Source organism: Tribolium madens, unplaced genomic scaffold, assembly GCF_015345945.1.
Source record: "Tribolium madens isolate multiple individuals breed KSU strain unplaced genomic scaffold, Tmad_KSU_1.1 Scaffold_97;HRSCAF=244;Tcas5.2_LG3a, whole genome shotgun sequence".
Classification (NCBI taxonomy): domain Eukaryota; kingdom Metazoa; phylum Arthropoda; class Insecta; order Coleoptera; family Tenebrionidae; genus Tribolium; species Tribolium madens.
In genome coordinates this window covers 4893411-4904001 of record NW_025401069.1, presented here as the reverse complement: position 1 = coordinate 4904001, position 10591 = coordinate 4893411, and the positions used below count along the sequence as shown (strand labels likewise).

General features: G+C 31.1%; 5 protein-coding genes across 8 annotated transcripts in view; 2 read left to right on the top strand and 3 right to left on the bottom strand.

The window, feature by feature from the left end:
• The window catches only part of LOC123014983 (BAI1-associated protein 3), a 119015-nt gene extending 114823 nt beyond the window's left edge, over nucleotides 1-4192 (bottom strand). Inside the window, exon 1 of the mRNA XM_044414349.1 lies at nucleotides 4176-4192. The gene's annotated coding sequence lies outside the window, so the exon portion shown is untranslated. The remainder of the gene's footprint in view (nucleotides 1-4175) is intronic.
• Nucleotides 2197-3270, top strand: LOC123014989 (mapk-regulated corepressor-interacting protein 1). Its single transcript, XM_044414365.1, has 2 exons — nucleotides 2197-2384; nucleotides 2445-3270. Exons 1-2 carry the CDS (start codon nucleotides 2380-2382, stop codon nucleotides 2737-2739), a joined length of 300 nt encoding a protein of 99 aa, XP_044270300.1. The 5' UTR covers nucleotides 2197-2379; the 3' UTR covers nucleotides 2740-3270.
• Nucleotides 4080-5427, top strand: LOC123014988 (enoyl-CoA delta isomerase 2). Of its 3 annotated transcripts, none has more exons than XM_044414364.1 (2): nucleotides 4080-4114; nucleotides 4587-5427. In XM_044414364.1, exon 2 carries the CDS (start codon nucleotides 4608-4610, stop codon nucleotides 5373-5375), a length of 768 nt encoding a protein of 255 aa, XP_044270299.1. In that variant the 5' UTR covers nucleotides 4080-4114; nucleotides 4587-4607; the 3' UTR covers nucleotides 5376-5427. The 3 variants fall into 3 exon arrangements, with proteins under 3 accessions (XP_044270299.1, XP_044270298.1, XP_044270297.1); XM_044414363.1 differs by having other exon boundaries at nucleotides 4080-4146; XM_044414362.1 differs by lacking the exon at nucleotides 4080-4114 and adding an exon at nucleotides 4292-4531.
• LOC123014985 (phosphatidylserine lipase ABHD16A) lies at nucleotides 5416-7786 on the bottom strand. The gene is made up of 8 exons (XM_044414357.1): nucleotides 7501-7786; nucleotides 7396-7449; nucleotides 7036-7346; nucleotides 6575-6989; nucleotides 6360-6524; nucleotides 5984-6302; nucleotides 5790-5935; nucleotides 5416-5742 (listed from the first exon to the last, which is right to left on the bottom strand). The coding sequence occupies exons 1-8, from the start codon at nucleotides 7579-7581 to the stop codon at nucleotides 5632-5634; spliced, it is 1602 nt and encodes a 533-aa protein (XP_044270292.1). The 5' UTR covers nucleotides 7582-7786; the 3' UTR covers nucleotides 5416-5631.
• Nucleotides 7787-8424: 638 nt separating this feature from the next.
• On the bottom strand, nucleotides 8425-10185 carry LOC123014557. 2 transcript variants are annotated; one of them, XM_044413730.1, is made up of 3 exons: nucleotides 10075-10185; nucleotides 9256-9782; nucleotides 8425-9206 (listed from the first exon to the last, which is right to left on the bottom strand). In XM_044413730.1, the coding sequence occupies exons 2-3, from the start codon at nucleotides 9486-9488 to the stop codon at nucleotides 8729-8731; spliced, it is 711 nt and encodes a 236-aa protein (XP_044269665.1). In that variant the 5' UTR covers nucleotides 9489-9782; nucleotides 10075-10185; the 3' UTR covers nucleotides 8425-8728. The 2 variants fall into 2 exon arrangements, with proteins under 2 accessions (XP_044269665.1, XP_044269664.1); XM_044413729.1 differs by lacking the exon at nucleotides 10075-10185 and having other exon boundaries at nucleotides 9256-9918.
• Nucleotides 10186-10591: the final 406 nt, after the last annotated feature.

The following is a 10591-nucleotide window of genomic DNA, read 5'->3' as shown; positions in this document are numbered from 1 at the left end:
ATAATAAAGAACGAGATTAGTAAATTCGGAAAATGAGGGACCTAATAATACGAGTAAATAAATGGCACTATTTTCAAAATAAATTACGGATGCTTTAGCTTGAAAGCCTGCCATATGTGTTTTTTTGTTATATACCGGATGCTTCAGAACTCGCGCCTCAGAAAAAAATGCCATGTAAGATAATATATTAGTAACATGAAAAAAATGTTAAAAAAATTCTATCTATAAAAATTTCGAAATTGTGGGAATTTAAATTTTGCACTTTTTAAATAAATAAGCATAAAAAATGTCAAATATCAAAAAATAAATGTCAAAATTCTTTGACAGATAGACTTTTTAAACATTTTTTCCATGTTCCTAGTATCTTATCTGACTTGGAATTTTTCTTTGGGGCGCGAGTTTTGAAACGCCCTGTATTTTTTTTGTAAATGATGTAAACCGCTAGGTATAATTGCCTAATTTACTTCAATATTCTTTTTTATTTTTTAAAAGTATATTTCGTAGCAATAGGTAAATAAAATTTTGTGATAATTAATATGCTTTAAATTTGTATTGACTGGCTTCTAATTATCTATAAAAATTTGTTGTTTTATGTTGAAAGTTTATGTATATATTCGGAATTACATATTAAGAAAAGTCAAAAAAGTCGCGACTTGCAATTTAAACAACAATAAATGTGCTTTTTTGTGAAAAGTATGTATTGTAAATTTTAAATAAAAACGAAATAAAATACTGTTTACTAGGTTTATTAAATTATGACCAATTTTATTATAGACCTTAAAGAGATAGTACGACCTAGATATCTATACTTACGTCATATGTGTACCTACAATTTTGTAATTTATTAAGTTTTAATTAGGTACACAGAGGTAGAAATGCATTCAACAAATTACAAAATAATTTTTATTGAACAAGATTTAAAAAGTACTCATGTAATCGTATATTAGTTCATAATATGTACCTAGTCTATATTTTATATTATTGTTAAAGATAAGACTTATTATTCCCAATTTATTTTTTGTACAAGCTATAATAATATGTATACGTAAATACATATAGCATTATATTTTAGTTACTGGAATATAATTCAAACTTCAAAAAGAACAGTTCACACAACTTACTTTTTTGTAGGAGTATTTACATAAATAAAAGCAATTTAATAAATTACAAGGTAAACATATACCTACTATGTAACTGGTTTTTGTAAAACTAAAAGAAGCATATGGACCCACACTCTGACCAAAATCTTCAGTTTCTATAATATGAAATTGAAACCTTTGAAAAAGTTTACCAGTGTGTCTAATTTTAACTTGGAATTAGAGTCAAATGAAATTCGTGTGTGTCCATATTGTTACATATTAATTAGTACCTATTATCTGAAGCGTCATCTAAAATTACAATGAGCAACATATTTTATTTAAAAATTTGTGTAAAGCTTCAACGTATCACTGCAATGTTCTGTCGTGGCTTTGGTACTCGTACTGGTCGAAATTATCTAAACGTTGTACTTAAATATAATTCTACAGATGACTTTTTAATAAACGATATTTCAAAAATATTAAAAATATAGTGTTTATGTTTATATAAATAACTGTTAATGCTTGTTTAAACTAAAATTGTTGTTAACAATGTAGTTAATAAGTAAAATATGGCTCAGTTTGTGTATTTTTATAAAATAATAAAACTGAATTGTATTTACACAGATGTGTAAATAATAAAAAGATGTTTAATGTACATAACCGTGTAAGTTATATTTCCCACCCCCACCCAAATTCTAAGACAAAATAAAATGAATTCTCAAAACTCTTCAAAAACATCTTGATCAAATAATTTATTTGTCTACTAAAATTTATATAAAACAGTAATAAAGTACGCCTGAAAAGTTAAACACTAAATATCTTTTTCGTAATCCCTTTTAGTTTTGTATCTTATGAAACAAATTACCTCAGGAACACTTTTGAATTTAGTTAAAATGACTCCAATCAACGAATCATCCAAACTACCAAAGGATGAATTTTTATATAAATATAAGTCGTAATGAGTGTTTGTTTACTATACAACAAAATGGTATTGTTATAATTATTATATAAATTTTATAACCAAAATTTCAATAAAATACATGCTTCAATTTGAATTTTTAATACGAGAATCTTGCGCATGGTTTTAGGCCCATCGCAACCTGTCGGTAAAGCAGAAACATTTGTTTACAATCAGAAACCCGTCAGATTACTGCCTTTGCTTTTTGCAAAAAGGTTTTTAACAATATTGGTTTTCTTTATTGTATATTGTATATCTTTATTGTATACGTTGCAACCAATATTTATATTGTGCACCGATATATTCGAGGATCCGGGGTGTTGTCAGAAGTTCTACATCAAAATGAAGTATGTATTCACTTTCTAATTAGGACAACAAAAGTAAGCATTTCTATCGTACAATTTTAGTGGACCGCGAATGGGAACGTCTCAAATGAATGGAAACAACAGGAGGCCAACAGATTTTAACCGAATGCCCGCAAGTGATAAACCAGTTGGTAGCCAACATGACGATTTGATACGATACATTTTTGATTCCTGGACTAAGGTTTCTCAAGAAGTTGACAGAAATACAGGGACTTCTGTTATCTTTTATCAAGAACAAGAAAATCAGAACCTTAAAGATTTTGAACCCTTTGATTTAGCAGGGTTCTGGGGTAGAAGAATGGTTCAGAATTACCAACATCAGTCTCACAACTCATAGCATTTTGTTTGAGGAACGCTATCATTTATGTTACATTTATAATAATTAAGAATTTTTGCTCATTTGATCCACTAATATCTGCATGTATAGTTTATCAATATTTTGAGCTTAACTTTTAAAAAAGAAAGAGTTTCATTTTGATGTTGTGAAATGTGTTAAAATTAAAACAAAGCTTTTTTACCAAGAGACTTGTCTATAAACAGTCCAAATTTTTCACAATGACAAAGTGAGGACTAACTTGAGACGCTTAATTTTAAGATTTTTTTATATACAAATACACAAGCCATATTTCATAAATTGGATTACAATAATAGGTAATTACTCTTTTTACAAAAAATTATCAGCTTGTAAAGAGTGGATCAAGTCATATTTATATGTTTTATACTATTTATTATTTATATTTTGTGCAGTATTTTATTATTTTACATTCCCCTTACAAAATATGTAATTCGCGACAGCTTAGTGAAATGATTACAGAAGAAATAATGCTTAAAATCATTGTGTACCATTAAAATAAAATGTTTTTATTTAGTAGTGTTTATTGATACTTTCCCTGTAGGTACTTCAAGATTCTTTTATAAGATTTAGATTACTTTTAGAGTTTACTTGTATTGAATGTTTTATTTAATATTAATTAATTTTCGTCAGGAAACTTTGCTTTTAATAAAGTAAATAATAACTACAAGAACGAAATTTGATGAACACATATTTCTTTTTCTTTCTGAAAATTGACTTTAACAACAATTAATATGTGTAAGGGGCTCAAATACATAATTAATATCTAGAGGCTTTTTTTGTTTACCTAATTAAACAATTTTTACTGTGAGGTTCATTAAAAAAATCCAGATTAATGGAAATTTCTGATGCAAAAATATAAGACAGCTTTTTCGCAGTTGTTTATTGTTTCGGATTTTATGGCTCTTGATATGATTGAGGAGAGGATCTTAGACTTAGATTGGAAATGACATGCTTTCAGAGTTTAAATAAATCGTCAAAATTTTGAATTTGTTTTCAGTTACAGGTTGCTGTAATTTTAATAAAAAAATTGTAAACAAAAAAATGTTTGCAACACAACTTTACAGATACCTGTAAAAAACAGGAAACATGATTGTACAATTGGGGACAAATTACTTCGGTCATCAAAGTTACTTGAATGACATAAAGTTGTAAAGCAAACATTAGAATTGTTTAGAAAAACCCAATTTGTTATAAAATATTATTAACAAAAAACGAGTTTCTTTTGTTCCACTACTGAAACAAAGGTATCGCAATTTACATGCTCAATTCAAATTGAAGAAAACTGCACTCATCGAAATCCTACTTATCATTTCAGTTATGTCATTTCATTGACAGCTGTCACATCTTTGAAAACTAGGTGTGCTAAGAGTAAAACTAGCTGTGCTAAGAGTACGAATTTATTTACTTACAGTTTTTACCTCGAGGTTTGGTGTTTGAGAATCAGTTACCTCTATAATATTATTTATTAAATTTATTTGACAATTCAAATTTTTACCTGCCCTCTTCCGGACACTAGTCAAAGCTTTTTCCGGGACTTTTTGTGGACCCGAAATTTTCAAAAAACTGCTTACACTTTTTTCATTTTATCTCGTTAAACTCTAGTTTGATTCTTTTTCTTAAAGACGCATTTGATGGGTTTTCCAAAAACTACCTTAAATCGCTATATTTCCCCCTCTTTCATCAACGCGAGCCTATCAGACCCCTCTTGTAAAATACTCGCAATTACGCACTATCAGCTGTGTTATAAACCAGAGAGGACTTTGGAATGTTTTTTGTTGTTATCAACGTAAACTCCTCTCAGATAAATTATAATAAGTGTGGTGTTCTAGGTGTGACATCCTACGTTTAAGATGTCTTCAAGGGAAATGATCCTCACCCTAAAGGACGGAGTGCGAGTGATTCGTATCAACAGACCCAAAACAAAAAATGCATTTGATTCAAACGTTTACACAACAATCACCAACACATTAACCGAAGACGCCCAAAACGACAATGTGGTGGTGACTATCATCACCGGTACAGGCGAATATTACAGCAGCGGTTTTGATATTAAAAGTGCCATGAGCAAATTCGGAAGCGGCGAAGAAAAAGGAGTAGACGAGCTAAAAGCCATGATAAATGCGTTCATAATTTATCCCAAACTCTTAATCGCACTAATCAATGGACCTGCTATTGGCATTGCCGTTACCACTGCTGCCCTGTGCGACATTGTGTACGCCTCTGAAAGGGCAACTTTTGAGACACCGTTCCTCAGAATTGGACTGTGTGCTGAGGGATGTTCTAGCTACAATTTTCCGAATATTCTGGGAAGAAGTAAAGCCTCGGAAATGCTGTTTCTGGGGAAAAAGATGAAAGCACATGAAGCTTATCAGTTTGGGTTTGTTGCTGAAGTTATTCCTCATGAAAAACTTGACGAGTTTAGAAATAAACTGTTGAAGCTGGGCAAAGAATTATCAGTAAATGGTGTTAAAATCACCAAAAAGTTGATTCTTAATAATTACAAGAATGTGTTGTGTGAATGTAACGAAAGAGAGTTGAATCAGTTGGTTGAATGTTTTGTTTCAGAGGAGTTTTCCGAGGGTATTATGAAATTTATGTCTAGGAAAAGTAAACTCTGAGCATTTTGTAGTTTTTACACGTAACTTGTTAATAAAATTGTTGGAATAAGAACTATATTTATGTAACATGGTAAACAAAAAATTTAAAATAATAATTTACTAACAAAATATCTAAGCTTAAAATAACAACAAACCTTAAATCAAACCCTCACATTTTACATTATATTTATTTCATATTACACCAAAATATTCTCATAAAATCTTACAAATACCAAGGATACTTTAAAACTTCATATCACCAGATTCGTTACTCATTTTAAGTGAAAACAAAATCAAACTCTACGTTGACAGCCCAAGGTGGTTGAAACATTTCAGCTGGTAGATTAGTGCAATGTGTAGCTTTGAAATCTTTCATGTATTTCCTTGCCTGTAAATGGCATCATAAAAACTTGCTTTCTACATTTCTCCACTCACCAAAAACAGCGCCATCTGATTCTTGTCGTGATCCTGGAAGTCTTCTCCAATTTTCATTGGAAAAGACTTGGAGTACTCGGAAATGTAAGTTTGCAAAAGTGAGTTGCATACATTTTCGTTCACGTTGTATTTTTTCAAAAACAAGTCTACAAAAAGTAGTTAACATCGGCGTTTAACATTTTATAGAAATATACCTTGAGAAGCGGACGTCACGGATAGATAATGTTTCAATAAATCGATTTGTCTGTCTTCAAAAATATAGGGATACCTTGCACGTAGTAATTTTATTAACAAGTCATTTCCGCGATTTGAAGACAACTCGTTTTCTCTAAGACAGATAACTTCATCTTCCGTCCGCCTGATGATAAGAATTGGCCCTGGATATTTCGCGAGATGTTCAAAGACGTTCAAATTTATGTATTCTCTAATAGCTAGCTTGACGATGGACTCCCACCAAGATGGCATGTGATTTAGGGCCAATGGAAGAAGATCATCGAAAGTAGCATCAACAATCTAGACAATGTAATATATCAAAGTCTGTACAAATCAAGATATACATCCTCAAATTACCACTCCTTTAACATCAGGGTAATTCATGGCCGCCCACGATGTTGCATATCCCCCAATGCTCCACCCAAACAGTATAATATTTTCAGGCTTAAAACCTAGTTTATAAATGGCAAACTGTAGTACAGCATCGACTGCATTTTGTTCTTGTGTCGGGAATGGCTTGCCCTACAGATTTTTACTTGAAATATCGATTTATAATGTTAGGAGTTGCTTACAGTACTACCCCCAAAACCTGGATGATTCCATCCAAGTGTTGAGTAGCCTGCTTCTATGGCTGTTATCATAATTCCAATTTCGTAAAAACCTGCATTTCCTTCGGAACAAATAACCAAAGTATTGCCATTTTGGGTACTCTTGCGTCTGTCTATGAACATAGTATCGATGTCGTTGTTGTCACAAGTGCGCAGTTTGTATCGTTCTCCTTGGTTGTGTTCAATCAGCCTAGATCTGCCTTGGAGAAGACTCTGTTCTAGTATCATTTGGATAATTCCAATGGTACCTGGGTATATTAATCTAATACCAAAAGTGTGGATTGCTACATAGGCAATAATTCGAAACGGTATTTGCGTGACATATTGCAGTACATTTTGGTGAAGAACTGGTTTATTAATAAATGTCTTTGTATTCTCCCTAAAATACTTCCGATTTATATTTTTTACAAAACTGTATAACTTACTTTTTTAAAGTACGCATATCAAATTCTACAGGCCAGCTGTGGAAATCAAAATCGTACAAAGAGAGCTGCTGCTTTGATTCAGGGGTCAGTTCTTTTCTTGCTGCTTCCAGTGTTGATAAAAAGTTTAAGTAAGTTGGGTTACTAAACCTACCCAAACCTTTGCAACAGTACGATACTATGAGAATAACACTTATACTAGTAACTAATTTCGTAAATGGTCCCAATTCCTCAACGGTGAAATAACCTCGTTGGTAAAGAATCCCCACTAAAAACGGGGAGGTATATACTCCAATTTTCCAAATAACGTATAACTAGAAATATAATATTCAGTCTAAAATATGTAAGATCGGAAAAGCGTACAGAATGTATAACTTGATCGCCCCATTTTTCGAAACTGTGAGGTTGGTAGAATTTCTACAAATTCAGCTTTTGAACAAAAAAATTTTATGGAAAATAAAGTCTTACCTCGACAGGTCCTTCGTTTCCGTATATTTTAATTAATCTTGGTCCAAACATGCAATTCCAAACTGTTTTTAGTGTTGACATTTTGCGATAATTTTTAGGTTAAATATTGTGGTGAAAGTTGCAAGAGAGTGTTAATTTTCTATTTAAAAATGAATATATTGAGTTCTAATACTAATGTACGTTTAGATACAGATTCAACTCTATCAGAAGTATTTACACTTCATTTTACACCGCAAAAAATTGTTTTGTAAAATGTAACGTATGACGTCACAATATACAACTGACAGCTGCATAAAAACAGGGGCGACTCGTTAAGATTTGCCTGAGAAGGAGTATTTTTTAAAATCCCTTCTCCATGATGGGATTTTTTGCTCAATTAATAACTTATTTATATTTGTATATAATTATGGCAAAAGCTAAAAAAATTTTTTGTAGAATATCTCGTTTCCACTTTATTTTTCGTTTTTTTTTCTTCCAAATTATCCTTATTTTTTCTGTTAGTGCAGAAAAACATAAACAGAATACATAATAATAAGGCAATATTTTAAAATATACCATTAAGTACTAATCTTTAAAAAAAATGCGCAAATTAAAAAAATGGTTAAAAGATTTGCTCGCAATCCGCAAACACTCTGTATTTCGAAAAGTCAAAATCTTAGATTTTTGCAAGCATGGAGTAGAACATATTATTGGTTTACTATTTTTTACTGACTTCATTGATTGTTTTTGTAAAAACCCACTTTATTTTCTGTAAATAAGCTATACGTAAATATAGGAGACGAAAAGTTTAAAAAATAAATTTCAAAACATGTATCAAATATTTATTTTCTTTGATATTACATTATATTCATACAATCATATGAAGTGTTCGTACTTACATAAGACCATAAAGATAACTAACTTAATGGCATTGATATAAAATAATAGAACATTACTGTATACTAAGAGTTAATATTTTCTTACTTTGTGTTAACAATGTAAACGCCATACAATAATAATAATAATAAGGCCCACACAATTTAATATTTATTTACTAATTAATAATTTTCTTGCAGCGAATGCAAAAATACTGTATTTCGCTTAATCAACGCGTATAACATATGAGACTTTATTTAAGCATTTTATCATGTCTTTGAGCAGGTGTATCTTTTGTTAAAAGCAATTTCCTGTAGACAAGTTTGTTGCAACATTTTGCATGTCTTACTATTTTCAAATAAGATTTTTAAATTTATTGTAATTTACGTAAAGCTTGGGTGGCTCGAGATGGACCATTTTCGACCTGTTCCTGGCCAGAGGGTTCAAGTGAGTTCACATTATCTTGAAAGTGGGCTTCGTCAGAAAAATTTGGCAAGTTTTGATAAACTGTACTCGATGGATTTATCACCGTCATTGTTTTAGTTGGTAAAAATGTTTCAGTTTGTGACAACAAAACGGTTGACGTTGCTAAAATCTCTTCAATAGAAAATGTTGATCTTTCCTCTGGGCATCTGTCCAGATCTAATGGCAATTTTAAAGGTCTGCATCCTTTTACAGCATATGTAACCACGACCGACGGGTCCTCAACGGTGGTAATGTGGAGGTCTGTTCTTGTCACTGTTACAGTTGGTGCATAGAGGCCAAAATACTCTCCCCATCCTAAGGCTGTTGTTTTCAATTCTGGTTCACTAATGTTACTTATAACACGATTGCTCGAAGGATAATTGAACCTAGAAACAAAACTGAATAAAAAAATGCCTTTTATGTGAGAGACTTTACGTTATAGATGGCAATTTAGGGAGTCTCAAAAAACGGACACTTCTACAGGGTGGTAGTGTGGGTTCGACTTGCACACACGAGGAAGGCACTAATGAAGTAACAACATTAGATTTAACAACCGTGCTTGTATAAGTATAGCCGAAGAAACGTCCATTTTCACCCACATTTCGAGCATTGCATAAATCACTCAAAAAATAAAACAGGAAAAACAGTAATAACTTGAGCATGTTCATAATTCAATAAACCAGCAAGAGGATATACTATGGTAAAAACAACTACCTTACTAATGGAGGGTTTTTAACAGTGCACCCCTACTTATAAGCTTTGTTTAGGTGAGGTTTGCTTTGTTATCTAAAGAATTTTTGTATCAGCAAGCAACATGTCTGCAGGTAGAGGAAAATACGTCATTTCTAGACTTGTCAACCAAATATCTGGTAGATTATGGTGTCTGCAGGTACAAAACGATAGTAACAAATTGTTGGTACACAAAATATCGGAAACGTGTCTTCTTAGAATTCGAAATGAGTCTAAAATATGATAAAACATTAATCTCTACATTCAAAACTTTTTACGTATTATGATCGACTATTAGCTTTATTCAATTTTTTTTTCCAGTTCACGTACGAAACTTACTAACAAATAAAAAATACACAAGGCAACCTATCGTGCATAGTGAACTAAATCGCTTGTAGAATTTTTAAGTTAAAAAAAGTATATATTTTTTAATAAAGTAAAACTCGAGGTAAAATTTTAATTTTGACAATAATTCTTATCTGCAATAATTAAATGTTTTTGTATAAATTAAATATGTAATAATACCAATCTCTTCCAATGTTTTAAGCACTTTCTGTAAAGTTTTTCACATGTCTTTGTTAGGGTACACATAAAAATGTAATTGATGTACCGTATTGTTTTCTCCAACAAGTAGCTAAGACATTCCAACTTTATGTCGATATAATAAATTTGTTGCTTTGTAGGATTGTAGGCTAGTGATTAAAACAGTAGTAAAACGACACTGGACTTGTTTCTTTTACTACTTAAGTGTTGGAGTAAAAGGATTTTTTATCTATAAAATTTACTACATATAGCAATAAAATGTTACTAGACAGAAAGCTAAATTACATAATTGGGTTGTGACTGATATCTAGTCACTAACAGCTCACTTATGCTTTACATACTTATGTGTCAAATGTTAGGGATGTATACAGAGTGTGGCAGAACTCGCGCCCCAGAGGAAAATTTCAAGTAAGATAATAAGATACCAGGAACATTTTTGACATTTGACATTTTTTATGTCTATTTAATGATACTGATGATCTTGTACATGTTTTTTTTA